General features: G+C 47.3%; 1 protein-coding gene across 1 annotated transcript in view; it reads right to left on the bottom strand.

Annotated features, from left to right (window-relative positions):
- LOC119978792 (GRB2-related adapter protein-like) overlaps positions 1-14,582 on the bottom strand; it is a 44,135-nt gene that overhangs the window by 17,619 nt on the left and 11,934 nt on the right. The window contains exon 3 of the mRNA XM_038820668.1: positions 8,514-8,636. Coding sequence (XP_038676596.1) covers positions 8,514-8,636 — 123 coding nt within the window. The remainder of the gene's footprint in view (positions 1-8,513; positions 8,637-14,582) is intronic.

Below are 14,582 nucleotides of genomic sequence, written 5' to 3'. Positions count from 1 at the left end.
TAGCGCATTTCACTATAAATCCTTATTTACATGCAACATGTAACTTTTTCAAAGCCGTGACCTGCCCAGGAAAAAGGATTTGTGATTGTGGTTGACACTTAATTGCCCCCTGAAATGGCTACGCAAGCCACTCATTCAAGGGCAATTAAGGTTGGGCAATAAACAGTGGCTCAGCTAGCGATGCCCACACCTCAATGATTGGATATTTTTTAAAAAACCATTTAAAACCCATACTGCAGCACGGTAGCATAGTGGTTAGCACTGTGGCTTCACAAACGCCAGGGTCCCAGGTTCGGTTCTGCTGGGTCACTGTCTGTGCGGAGTCTGCACGTTCTCCCCGTGTGTGCAGATTTCCTCCGGGTGCTCCGGTTTCCTCCCACAGTCCAAAGATGTGCAGGTTAGGTGGATTGGCTATGCTAAATTGCCCTTAGTGTCCAAAAAAGGTTAGGAGGGGTTATTAGGTTACGGGGATAGGGTGTAAGTGAGGGCTTAAGTGGGTCGGTGCAGACTCGATGGGCCAAATGGCCTCCTTCTGCACTGTATGTTCTAAACAGCACTCTGTTTCCGGTCAATCTGTCTGGCAATGCCTTGTTTACCGACTCCCTGTTTGTTCATTCCCTCCTCACCCAAAGGCAGTGACTCATGCTGAGATATGGTCCCATGGCTGCTGTCAACAGTCTGGTGCTTTGCTCAAGTGAACAGTCATAATCACCAAATGTTACCCTTGAAGAGTACCCTAGCAAGAAACCAACAACTTGACAGCAAATTGACGTAGTGGCCAAAGGGTGCATTTGTCACCCAATCCAGGGCAACGGGTGGGTTCTCGAACCTGGCAGAAGCCCTGTGGCACTGTAGAATCTGCAGCCTGCAATTCCAGGTAAAAGAGAAAAAGACCACCTAATAATAATAATCTTTATCAGTGTCACAAGTAGGCTTGCATTAACAGTGCAATGAAGTTACTGTGAAAATCCCCCAGTCGCCACATTCCGGCGCCTGTTCAAGTACAATGCGGGAGAATGCAGAGGGCGGGATTCTCCGACGCCGGCTGTTGAATTCTCCGGAGCTGGTTTTCGGGCGGGGGTGGGAATCGCGCCACGCCGGTTGGAGGCCGTTGGCGGCCCCCCCGGCAATTCTCTGGGCCCCGATAGGCCAAGTGGCCGCCCAGTTTCGGCCAGTCCCGCCAGCATGGATTAGACATGGTCCATACCGGCGTGACCTGACTTGGAGAGCGGCTAGCGGAGCCCTCGGGGGGGCAGGTGGATCCTACCCTGGGGGGGGGGGGCACGGTAGCCAGGCCCGTATCAGGGCCCACCGATCTACGGGCGGGCCTGTGCCTTGGGGGCACTCTTTCCCGCCGCGCCGGCCTGTGTAAGGCTCCGTCACGGCCGGTGCGGAGAAAAAAAAACCCTGCGCATGTGCAGGAAACATGGCAGCGGTTCTGTGCATGTGCTAGAACACGCTGCCGGTCCTGTGCATGCGCCAACTGGAGGCCCTTCGGCGCCGGTTGGCGTGGCGCCAACCCCTCCAGCACTGGCCTCGCCCCCGGAAGTGCGGAGGGTTCCGCAACTTCCGGGCGGCCCGACGCCGGAGTGGTTCACGCCGCTCTTTGGCGCCGGTACGGACCGCCCTGCCGATTCCGGGAGAATTCAGAATGTCCAATTCACCTAGAAAGCACATCTTTCGGGATTTGTGGGAGGAAAACGGAGCACCCGGAGGAAACCCACACAGACACGGGGAGAACATGCAGATTCTGCACAGTCAGTGACCCAAACTGGAAATCAAACCCAGCTCCCTGGTGCTGTGAAGCAACAGTGCTAACCACTGCTACCGTGCCGCCCCATCTTGAAGCACTCTCTTTGTACATTTAAAACTTTTGTTTTAAAACATGACCACAACTGTCAGACCACTATTGTAGAGATGGAACACCTCACAGGATGGCCTATGACCTAGCTTAGGGGCACTGGTAACGGCACCATGGCCGCTCCCTCCCACGAGGTATACCACGAGCCCGGTGGTGGCGGCCACCCTCAAGATCTGGGGGCAGTGGAGGCGACACAGGGGGGAAGTGGGAGGTCTGATAGGGGCACCACTAAGAGGGAACCACAGATTTGCGCCGGGAAACACAGGAGGGGGATTCCAGAGCTGGCAGAGGGCGGGTATTAGACAACTGAGGGACTTGTTTATAGAGGGGAGGTTTGCGAGCCTGGGAGAGCTGGAGGAGAAATTTGGGCTCCCCCCGGGGAACACGTTCAGGTACCTCCAAGTGAAGGCATTTGCCAGACGACAGGTAGCGGGGTTCCCCGCGCTCCCCGACAGGGGGGTGAGTGATAGGGTGCTATCAGGGGTCTGGGTCGGGGAGGGGAAGATCTCGGACATCTATAAGATTATGCAGGAGGTGGAGGAGGTACCAGTAGAGGAGCTGAAAGATAAGTGGGAGTTAGAGCTGGGGGAACAGATAGAGGACGGGACATGGGCAGACGCCCTGGAGAGGGTTAACTCGTCGTCGTCATGTGCGCGACTAAGTCTCATTCAATTTAAGGTACTGCATAGAGCCCACATGACGGGGACAAGGATGAGTCGGTTTTTCGGGGGTGAAGACAGGTGTATTAGATGTTCGGGAAGCCCTGCGAATCATGCACATATGTTTTGGGCATGTCCGGCACTGGAGGAGTTCTGGAAGGGGGTGGCAGGGACGGTGTCGAGAGTGGTGGGGTCCAGGGTCAAGCCAGGATGGGGACTTGCGATCTTCGGGGTTGGGGTGGAACCGGGGGTACAGGAGGCGAGGGAGGCTGGAATATTAGCCTTTGCGTCCTTGGTGGCTCGGAGGAGGATCCTGATTCAGTGGAGGGACGAAAGGCCTCCGAGTGTTAACACCTGGTTAAACGACATGGCAAACTTTATCCAATTGGAAAGGATCAAATTCGCCCTGAGAGGGTCGGTGCAGGGGTTTTCCAGGCGATGGCAACCCTTCCTAGACCTCTTGGATCAGAGATAGAAACTGAGGCCATGACAGCAGCAACCCGGGAGGGGAGGGGAGGGCGGGAGGGGGGGAGGGGGGGGGGGGGGGAGGGGGGAAAACGACGAAGGAAGTACGGTAGCGGCGGTGGCACGGGCAAGGCCTGCCCGAGGACGCTGCTAGAAATGATAAGTTGGTCTGACTGTCGGTTCGCCGGCGGGGGGGGGGGGGGGGGGGGGGGGGGGGATGCGCGGGTAGGGGGGGGGGGGATTCTTTTTCTTTTTCTTGTTAAGTAGGGGGGTTTGACTTTGTTTTGTTATAATTTAAATGTAAATGTAGGGGGGGTTAAATGTTTGTATTTTGAAAAATTCAATAAAAATTATTTAAAAAAAAAAAAAGGATGGCCTATGACCGAAGCCAAGGGGCAGGTAAGAGGGGGAGGGCTCAAAGGCACCCTGGAGTACTGGCCCCGTGGTCTTCCATCAGGAGGCTGCCTCCAGGCAGTTACCATGCCAACTCCTCAAAAGGGTCATAGGCCAATTGGAAAATTCCAGCCAGGTTCTGATCCAAGATTTTCAATGGCCTGTTAATTAGCTCAACTAATCATCCATCAAGGAAAAGCGAGGTATTCCCAGTGAATGAGCTGGCACAGTGGGCTAATTAGGGTGGGATGCCATTTACTGTAGCAAGGGCGAGATTTAGGTATTTGGGGATTCAGGTAGCAAGGGAATGGACGGGGCTCCATAAGTGGAACTTAACAAAGCTGGTGGAGGAGGACAGGGAGGATCATAGGAGGTGGGATACACTGCACTTAATGTTGGCGGGGAGGGTCCAAGTGGTGAAAATGAATATTCTGCCGAGGTTCTTGTTGATCTTTAAGGGTATCCCGAACTTTATACCAAAAGCCTTTTTTCGGAAAGTGGACACAATCATCTCTGACTTTGCATGGGCGGGGATGGTGACGAAGGCGGGGAGGACCCAGCTACTGAGGCAGAGGCAGCAGGGGGGGTTGGCGTTACTGAACTTGCTTCATTATTATTGGGTGGCGAATGTGGACAAGGTGCGGCGGTGGTGGGGAGGAGAAGGGGTAGAGTGGGTTAGGATGGAGGAGGAATCTTATAAGGGGTCTAGTTTGAGGGCTATGGTGACAGCAGCATTGCCAATGGCTCCAAGCAGGTATTCAGGGAGCCCAGTGGTGCAGTCCACGGTGAAGATATGGAATCAGCTGAGGAGGCATTTTAGGGTGGAAGGGATGTCGGTGCTAACGCTGCTGTGCGAGAATTATGGGTTTGAGCTGGTGGGGATGGATAGTGTATACAGGAGGTGGAGGGAAGTGGCGCTGGTCAAGGTGAGGGATTTGTATTTGGCGGAAGGGTTCACCAGTCTGGAGGAGCTAAGGGAGAGGGTAGAGCTGCCGAGGGGTAGTGAGTTCAGGTATCTGCAGGTGAGCGACTTTGTGCGAAAGGTCTGGAAAGGGTTCCCTAGGTTGCCGGGATACACCCTGCTGGAGCAGCAGCTGCTTCCCGATGTGGAAGGGGAGGGAAGAATTGGGGATATATACAAATGGCTGGGGGGCAGGGAGGTGAGCGGTTTGTGAAGATCAAGGAGAAATGGAAAGCGGAATTGGGAATGGAAATCAATTGGGGAGTATGGAGTGAGGCACTGCGAAGGGTAAACGGGACCTCGTCTTGTGCAAGGATGAGCCTGATACAGTTTAAGGTGGTGCACAGGGTGCATATGACTTGGGCAAGAATGAGTGGGTTCTTTCAGGGGTAGCAGACAAGTGTGAGAGGTGTGGGCGGGGGCCAATGAATCACATGCACACGTTTTGACGTTGTGAAAAATTGGGAATATTTTGGGCGGGAGTGTTTGCGGTCTTAGCCAGGATAGTGACATCGCCACCGGGGGTAGCAGCATGGTTGGGTGACCTGTACGGTTTCCTGCGGTTAGAGAAGATAAAGTATGAGTTAAGGGGCTCAGCAGGGGGGGTTGAGAAAAGGTGGGGGATGTTTGTGACTGTGGTTTGAGGAGCTGTTCGTCGCAGGAGGGTGGTGGTGGGGGGGGGGGGGGGGGGGGGGGGGTGGAGGGGGGGGAGGGCAGGTGAAAAAGGGGGGAAATCTAGTTGATTGTTGGGAAGTATGTTTCCTGGGGTGTTTATTTGCTGTAACCTGTTTTGATACATGTTTGTAATAAAGTACATTTTTTAAAAAAACTAACCACTTGTTGGTCGGTAATTGCTCAATCCCAAACCTAATCCTCTGCAAAATGGCATGGAGGCGGGATGGTGCTGGGAAACTGGCAAGCTAGTTGACGGCACAAAATTACATGTCTTCTTTGGACTGTGGGAGGAAAACGGAGCACCCGGAGGAAACCCATGCAGACAGGGGGAGAATGTGCAAACTTCACATAGACAGTCACCTGAGGCTGGAATTGAACCCATGCCCCAGGCACTGTGAGGCAGCAGTGCCAGCCACTGTGCCACCAGAAGTGAATAGTATAGTACATTTATGAAGAAGTTAGATTAGAATTTGAGAGAGAACGGAATCGACAGTAATGTTGATAAAGTTCCATGAAGGAGGATGGCATAGAAACCCCGGGAAATAAAGGCACTGGGATGAACTGGGGCCAAATGGCCTGTTTCTCTGTTCTATGCTCTTGTGTAGCGGGCGGCATGATAGCATAGTGGTTAGCACTGTTGCTTCACAGCGCCAGGGTCCCAGAATCGATTCCCAGCTTGGGTCACTGTCTGTGCGGAGGCTGCACGTTCTCCTCGTGTCTGCGTGGGTTTCCTCCGGGTGCTCCAGTTTCCTCCCACAAGTCCCGAAAGTTAGGTGAATTGGACAGTCCAAATTCTCCCTCAGAGTACCCAAACAGGAGCTGGGGTGTGGTGACTAGGAGATTTTCACAGTAACTTCATTGCAGTGTTAATGTAAGCCTACTTGCGACACTAATAAAGATTATTATTAATATTATTATTAATTCCATGTATGTAAAGCCCTTTGGGACACCCTAAAATCGTGCAAAACACTGCTCAGTTGGAAAGGTTTTCTTTCTTTATTTCGGGCAGTGGGACTGCTAAACACCTGCTATCAACAGAGGCACCTGAAAGAATTTGAAATAAACACACGGCCCAACAGATTACATTCACCACAGCAACTGCACCTGCACCAGAGTTCAGATGAGGATGGGTGTAACTTTGCATAAACTATCTGCAGATCTCTGGAGATTTAAAGTGAAACCTTTAGAGTCGGCCAAAATGTTTGAAAATGCAGCAAATTACCCTACCTGCAACAGTAGTGAACATGCCAACATTGAGGGCATTTAAAAATTTATTGGATAAGCATATGGATGATAAGGGCATAGTGTAGGTTAGATGGCCTTTAGATTTTTTCCATGTCGGTGCAACATCGAGGGCCGAAGGGCCTGTACTGCGCTGTATCGTTCTATGTTCTATAAATTGTGAACCTGCAAGCTGAGGTGGTTATGCAGACAAACAAAAACTTGAATGACTTCCTTTACAGTTTACAGCAAAACACAGCATGTTACCTCACTGTGTTAGTGCCGTTACCTCACTGTGTTAGTGCAGCAGCCCGGGTAATCAATAGCACCTCTGTGTGGCTGGAGGTAACATTCCTCACCACTAACCTTGCACAGCAGGACGCTCCCTCCCATACTAATACTGTTCACAGTTTAGAAGAACAATTGTTTTCTTTTCAATTGCATAGGCCTTGCTAAAAAGTATCTCTGAACCACAAGAGTTCAGCAGCTTTCTCGTACCTGTGGTTCAGTGTTGCATCATTGAGACAGAAGGTTGGTTGGTTGAAGGCCCACTCAAATGTAAAATCTACGCTGACACTCTGGTGGGGTGCTGCATTGCTGAAGGTGCTGCCTTTTGGATGAAGCATTAAACTGAGGCCTCATATGCCCCCTCAGCTGGGTGTAAAAGGTACCATGCCACTACATTGAAGAAGAGCAGAGAAGTTCTCACTGGCATCCTGGCCAATAGTTAGCCATTAGTCAGCATCCTTTAATTTGGATTATCTGGTCATTGTAACATTGGTCTTTGTGGGATCTTGCTGTATGCAAGTTGACTGCCACATTTACAACATTGTAACAGTGACTCCTGTGGTGAATGTAATATATATATGTATATATGATAATTCACAGTCTTTGTAAGCGCAGTAGCGCTATCCTACCACTAGGGGGAGTAGCTCTGGGAGTACTCAGGAACTTGTACTGGGCTCTACCCTTGGCTCCGCCCACGACTCCTCCCCCTAGTGCATCTGTATAAATACCCTTGTCCAGAATCAGCCTGAGTTCACTAAGAGTTCATCAACGGGTAATAGGCTGGCTCTGAAGTAAGTCGATTAAAGCCTAGATTCATATCAGAAACACGTGTCTGGTGAATTGATGGTGAACTCCACTTCAAAAATAATTCATTGGCTACAAAGCGCTTTGCGATGTCCCGAAGCTATGAATTGCGCAAGGCAAGGGCAAGTCTTCCTTTCTTTGATAACGTAAGAGAGACAATAGACTTATCACAGTTCGATATTGCAAATCACCCTTCATAGAACATAGAACTTACATACAGAAGGAGACCATTCGGCCCATCGAGTCTGCACTGACCCACTTAAGCCCTTTTTTTTGGGTCACCTACAAGGCTGAACTCAGGATGGGCGAAGATATATTTGTGTTTAAACTGGCTCGCAATTTAAAACAAAGTTGAGAGTTAAATATGCTTTCATATTTTTGTTTCATGGTTTTGTATTTATTAAAAAACATTTCATAAAACTATTTTTCAAAGAATGCTTTCATATGAGATCACAAGCAAGTGGGTCACTCTTCCTTGCAGAAGGTTGACTTTGTGACCTTACAATGATTAGTGGAAGGTCATATTTCAGTCCAAGAGGATGCCACACAATGGACTTTTCAAAATAAACATACAATGTAATAACTAGTGTGATCAGATTCATTTAAAAATGTTTGTCAAATAACACCCTATTCCAGTCCATAATTTTTGTTGGAATTGGTTATATATTTGAAAAGGAAAAAATGAAGGGCAATGAGGAAAGGATAGGACATGTGTAGGAGTGGGGTTGCACAAAATGGGCAGTTCTTTCAAAGAACCAGCACAGACATGATGGGCCAAGTTGCTTCTTTCTGTGCTGCAAGTTTGATTCTATGATTTTCGAATGCTCGAGGCTAAATTAAAAACGACATCAATTACTCTCACTCGTTCCTAAAGAGTGCAAAACTCCTTCCTTTCCCTTAGCTTTCCCTTCCCCTGGTAATTTGCAGGAAATGATCTATAATCAAAAAAAAACTCAAGCTCATCATCTGCAAAACCATGACTTGGGGGATTGTCCCATTCTTTCAAACTTGGCCGCCCTGTTTTATGAACCTTCACCCATCCTCCAGCTTTCGCAACACAACAAGAACACACTGAACACTCCACCACACACACACCAGTAGAGCTACAGAGAATGGAAATCTACTGGTTTGTCATCATTGTGAGCTTCAGTTGATGATTTACAACACACACTGCTACATTACTTACTTTACTGATATGGAGAATTCTCCAGGCGAACTCTCACTCTCTCGTAATAGAAAAGCTCCGGCATATCCTTGTTTCAGGAGTAATTCTTCAGCTGATGTCCTGGAGATTCTGCCGATATACCAGCTGATCAATTAAAAAAGAACACAAGAATGTTAAAATCAGTTTCAAACGGGAGTATTATCGGCTCCTGCGTAATGCACTCGATCGCGCGTCAAGGTAAAGGAGTCATTGGCTCAGATGGATAACCTCCAAGTCAGAATGTTTATGGGTCAAGTCACACCCCGGAGATCTCATCCCGTCATCTTTGCTGACACTTCAGTGCAGTGCTGCACTGTCAGACGTGCATTGGAAGAGGTGCTGTCTTTCAGATGAGCCATTGAATAGAGGCCCTGTCTGTCATAATATGCAGACACACATATAATGATATACAGACAAGGCGCTAATGGACACAGAGAACAGGACATGACCAATAAGCAGGCAGGACACTCAGGGGTGGGATCTGACTATAAAAGACACGAGGCACTCACACTCCGCCTCTTTCCACTGATGAACATCTAGAGAGTCAGCCAAGGGTGTTGTTACAATCTCACACTTCCACCATGTGGCTGAGAGCTAGTCTGGTTCAGTCAGACAGAGTAACCACACTTAAGTTAGCAGAGAGTCGAACTATGCTAACTGTGCTATTAGTTCAATAAACCTGATTGAACTAACTTCAAGGTCTGGAGTATCTTTCTGATCTAAGCTGTATCCAGTTGCAGCCAGTGTTAGACCAGTGTACCTAACACGACACTGTCTGTCCTCTTGGGTGGATAAGCTATCCACAACCTTGAAGAACAACGGGTATTCTCCCAGGTGCTTTGTCTGATATATATGAAAATGAAAATGAAAATTGCTTATTGTCACGAGTAGGCTTCAATGAAGTTACTGTGAAAAGCCCCTAGTCGCCACATTCCGGCGCCTGTCCGGGGAGGCTGGTACGGGAATCGAACCGTGCTGCTGGCCTGCTTGGTTTACTTTAAAAGACAGCGATTTAGCTGAGTGAGCTAAATCAGCCCCAATGTGCTGATATTCCCCAATGTGCATCACTAAAACACCATGTTTGATCATTATCTAATTGCAGTTCTTGGGATCTTGCATAATTTAGCTGCTGCATTCCCAAAATTGCAATCATGACTACCCTTCAAAAAAAAATCTTTATTGGCTGGAAAATGTTTTGAGATGTACTGATGTCATGAAAGGCGCTATATAAAAGCAACATCTTCCTTTTGCTCTTTTTCATTCCCTTTCATTTTACGAAAGCAATATCATCAAACCTACACACGTAGCAATTTGCAAAGTATAGTTGAGAATTTCTGTTTTCTACAGCTTTATGTAGACAGATCACAAAACAATGTTTTCATATTGATTAATTAACATTGTTTATGAACAGATTTGTGTAAGTATTAGCGCAAAAATATTTCCAAATGAGCAAAACACACCAATTATTTTGGCATGTTCCATCATGGGTAACTTTCCACTGCTTTATTTAAAAGATTTTTCTGAAGAGTTCCCAGTTGCGAGGTTAAGTTGAATGATATATGGACCGGAACTCTCTGGCTGTTGGGATTCTCCGATCCAGCCGGAAGTACACCCCTACCCACAGGTTTCCCAGCGGCGTGTGGTGGCTTCAATGGGAAATTCCATTGACAGCAGCGGGAATAGAGAATCCCGCCACAGCGAACAGCGTTCAGCTTCTGTCGCGAGAAACGTGGGGAGGATCCAGTCCTTGACTTTCCAAACCCAGAAAGCGGAGACCGACGCAGACACAGGGTGAATGTGCAAACTCCACACGGACAGTGACCTGGGGCCGGGATTGAACCCGGGTCCTCGGCGCCGTGAGGCAGCAGTGCTAACCCACTGCGCCACCGTACCGCCTGAGGGAGGGGGGGAATGCTTTCTGAGATGTGATCTTGTACTTCAAACTCCATCCTGGATAAAACGTAATGCTGATGGTTATTCAATGCCTGATGGTGAAATGTTACTTATTCAGTTGGGCTATTGCTGTACTGAGAAAAAGACTTCCGGGGTTGACAGAAGTGTTCAAACTCATAGTCACAAATGAACGGCTGTAATGCTTTCACAGTCTCTGTATCTTCTGAGATACATTTTTAAATATGCACAACTAATAAATTTGTCACCAGTGTCATTTCCATTTAACTCTCCAGTTTTGACTGGTCAAGTGGAATCTTTTTTTCATTTAAAAGATTTTTAAAAATTCATTCTCGGGATATGGACGTCACTGGCTAGGCCAGAGCTTATTGCCCGTCACCAATTGGCCTTGAGAAGGGACTGGTCAGCTACCCTCTCGAGCCGCTACAGTTCGTAATGGTACATCCATGGTGCTGCTGGGAGGGAGTTCTAGGATTATGTCCCCGCGATGGTGGACAAGTGCCGACATCGTTTCAAGGCCGGACAATGTGCGACTTAAGAGGGGAACATGCACATGGTGGTGTCCTCATCCATTTTCTTATGTGTCCTTTTAGGTGGTAGAGCTTGCAAGTTTTGAGAGAGGCCATTGAAGCAGACAGTATAAATGAGTTCAGGAAACATTTTGATGGTTCCGGAGATAAATTGGGTCGAGGGTTTACAGCGAGAGAGATTATGATTAGTGTAGACTGCAGGGACTGAGATGTTCATCTGAAAATTGCCTTCATCTGCACTAAAAAGAGATTGGGGGAAGATTTCCTCTCTGTGCCACGTGAAGCGAATTGAAGTGTAAAATTGAGAAGTGAAAACACCTTTATGATTTGGCTGCAAATCGCAAACAAGAGGATATTTTCCACTCTCATGTTCTTCTCTTTTCAAGTTTATAATCACAAAGGCTGTGGATTCAACCACTACTTGACCATGTAATACACGTGATCCATGTAGTACAAGGGTCTGGAACACACAGGGTTATGTGGCACTGAGTATGGTACTGTTCACAAAGTGATATTAGAAGTCACATTGCCCAGACCCAGGAGTTAATATGGTGCTGATAGCTCCTAATTTGCATCTTTTATTGTACATGTGTAAATAGTTCTACTTATTAATAAATACTTACAGTTGACCCACTGAAAACAATGGAGACTTCTATTAGGGACACTGCTCTGTAACTAACACCCTCCCAACATGGTGGCAAAACCCACAACTTGGCTAAAATGCTGAAATAAACGGAAATGCTGGAAGATTAAAAAAAGTTCAACATAACTTCCAGACCAGAAAGAAGCTCCCAAAAGAAGCAGAGGACACAAAGAAATAATCACCGGAAAATGTACCAGAGAAGAGACTTAGAAGCTAAAAGCAGAGATTAAAACTTCCTCACTGCAGCAGAACACTCCGCTGAATCTCCAAGGAAGTCCTGCTTCAGAGTGCACAGAACCTGCAAGGGTGAGCTAAATCCTTTAACATTCCAGGCTGCTGCAAGTCGTGAGAACCCTTCAACTAATTCAGTGTCCGAAGCGTCTGATGAAAGAAACCCACCACTAAGACGTATCCCTAAGTCTAAGCCTCAACATGTGGCCAAGCATCAGAGAGAGAAAATTGCACACAATATCTCAGAAACCTCGCAAATGTCCAGCTCAGAAAAAACAACAAACATAAGCTCAAATTTGATCACCTTGTCACTCAGCAAGGTAAACTGCTGAATGAAAGAAGTCAGCAGGCAGCCATTCAAGGAACGATCATTAAAGAACATTTTTTCCAAGTTGTACACCATTGCCACTTTGCAGAGACCGGCAAACACGGGAAAACCCCTTTTTCTACGGGTTATCAGCAACGCCATTTTGAAATCCAGGAAAAGTTCCAGAGAAAGTTTAGAAAAAACACTGAAGGCAGAGCAAGAAATTGCTTTCCAGCAAAATTCTGCAATAAAAAACTCCTAAATGACCCAAACGTCTTGTTTTCATACAGAGTTAAAAAATTAATATTTTAATCCTCAACTTCTGGGACGTACAGACCTTCGAAAAGAAGGAGTAGAAAACGGCACGTAAAGTTATGAAAGGATAAAGACATTGATGAGACCATCAATTCACGCGACACGTGGTTAGAAGTGAACAGTGGTTTTAATCGTCTTACAACAGAGCCTGCCTGTGACGAGATGAACTCCAGATGAACTGGCAGGCAGGCTCTCAGCATCAACCTTTATACATCCGGTTAAGGGGAGGAGCCATGGGCGGAGCCAAGGGTGGAGCCCAGTACAAGCTCCTCATCTCCCCCTATGGGTAGAGCCACGCAACTACACGTGATCCAATACAATATACAGGCTCAACACATGTTGTACAATACAGTGTGGATTATTAGTATTTATAATTCACCACAGACATCACCCAAGTGAATCACACAAGGCCATCAGAAAGGCAAAGAACTTTTTAGAAGTTCCAGGAATATATATTTTTGTGAAGCCCAATATATTACCCAAAGTGCAACAGCAGGTGGCAGTGTTGGGAGCAGTTGGCTGTGAATGACAAAGAGCTATCTGGTGAAAGGGCGGTGATTAGCACTGCTACCTCACAGTGCTGAGGACCTGGGTTCGATCCCGGCCCCAGGTCACTGTCCGTGCAGAGTCTGCACATTCTCCCAGTGTCTGCATGGGTCTCACCCCCACGATCCAAAGATGCATCGGGTAGGTGGATTGGCCATGCTAAATTGCCCTTAATAGGAAAAAATAATAATTGGATAATTTAAATTTATAAAGAAAAATAAGTTATCTGATGAAAACCAAAATAACCGACCCCTGCAGAGGGGCAATGAGATAAGGTACGAAAATGTTTATATCAAAGCAAAACTGGGAGATTTGAAATGCAAGATTCAAGCTGAGTATATACCACTGAAAATGCACAACAAACTAAAGATTCAATGATCTAAACAAACAAATTTCAGAGATGTCACCAGGAGGAAATAACAACCCTCAATTCGACGATTGACTGAAGTTAAGAAAACTCCACCAGCTGTACTGCCAGGCACAAAAGCAGACAGAAAAGGTCCTCAAATAAGTTGCCATCTTGAAAGACTCTTTGAAGAATCAATACATGCCCCTGAAAAACAAGAGCTAAAGGAGACCTCGAGAGCTAATTCAGAAAAAGCTGCATTAGAGCTCTCAGTATTGTGTCTAAGCAATGCACTGAAGTGCAGAGTGAGAAGACAAGAGCTGAACAAGAAAATAAACAGTTGAAAGAACAGCTAATTGTTCTTCAAGTATCAGATTCAAAGACAGTGCATCACCCTTCAGCAACATGACAGAATAAAGACCTACTTGAGCTGCAGAATGGCAGAACAGCAGAGAAAGCTCAATGAGATTCTAGCAAACTACAAGAAAACGCAAGCGAAGGGCGGGGTTCTCCGGTTCCCCAGCTGCATGTTTCTTGGCTGCGTGTCGTTCACTCCTGGCAGGATTCTATTTTCTTGCCACTTGTAAATGGGATTTCCCATTGTAACCAGCGCACGCCGCTGCCAGACCTACTGGCGGGGGTGCGATCCTGGTGGGAAAAGTGAATCGCAACGACTGGAGAATATCAGCCAAAGTAATTGAGTTTTGCAACAAAATGAAAACCCTGTTGAAGAACTGCCCCAAGAATTGGGGCAGCACAGTGGTTAGCACTTCTGCCTCACAGCGCCAGGGACCCGGGTTCAATGCCAACCTTGGGTGACTGTGTGGAGTTGGCACATTCTCCCTGCACCTGTGTGGGTTTCTTCCGGGTGCTCCGGTTTCCTCCCACAGTCCAAAGTTGTGCAGGTTAGGTGGATTGGCCATGATAAACTGTCCCCTCCATGAATAACTTTAGCCAGAACGGGAATTGAACCCACACTGTTATTGTTGCTTCGCATCATGGACCAGCCTCCAGCCAACTGAGCTGAACATCATGAGAATTGCCTGAGACAGGCAAAGGAATTGTTGAAGAATCAAAATCATTGCTTGAATACAGAATAATGACCAAAACCGATTAAATTGTTGAATTCTGATCTAACCTGAACAACATGATGGGCAAGATGCGTAACATGGAATGGTAAATCCAGACTTTATAAGCAAATAAGGAGAATCCTAAGAAACCT

Source organism: Scyliorhinus canicula, chromosome 15 (genome assembly GCF_902713615.1).
Source record: "Scyliorhinus canicula chromosome 15, sScyCan1.1, whole genome shotgun sequence".
Classification (NCBI taxonomy): domain Eukaryota; kingdom Metazoa; phylum Chordata; class Chondrichthyes; order Carcharhiniformes; family Scyliorhinidae; genus Scyliorhinus; species Scyliorhinus canicula.
This window is presented reverse-complemented; position numbering and strand designations above follow the sequence as displayed.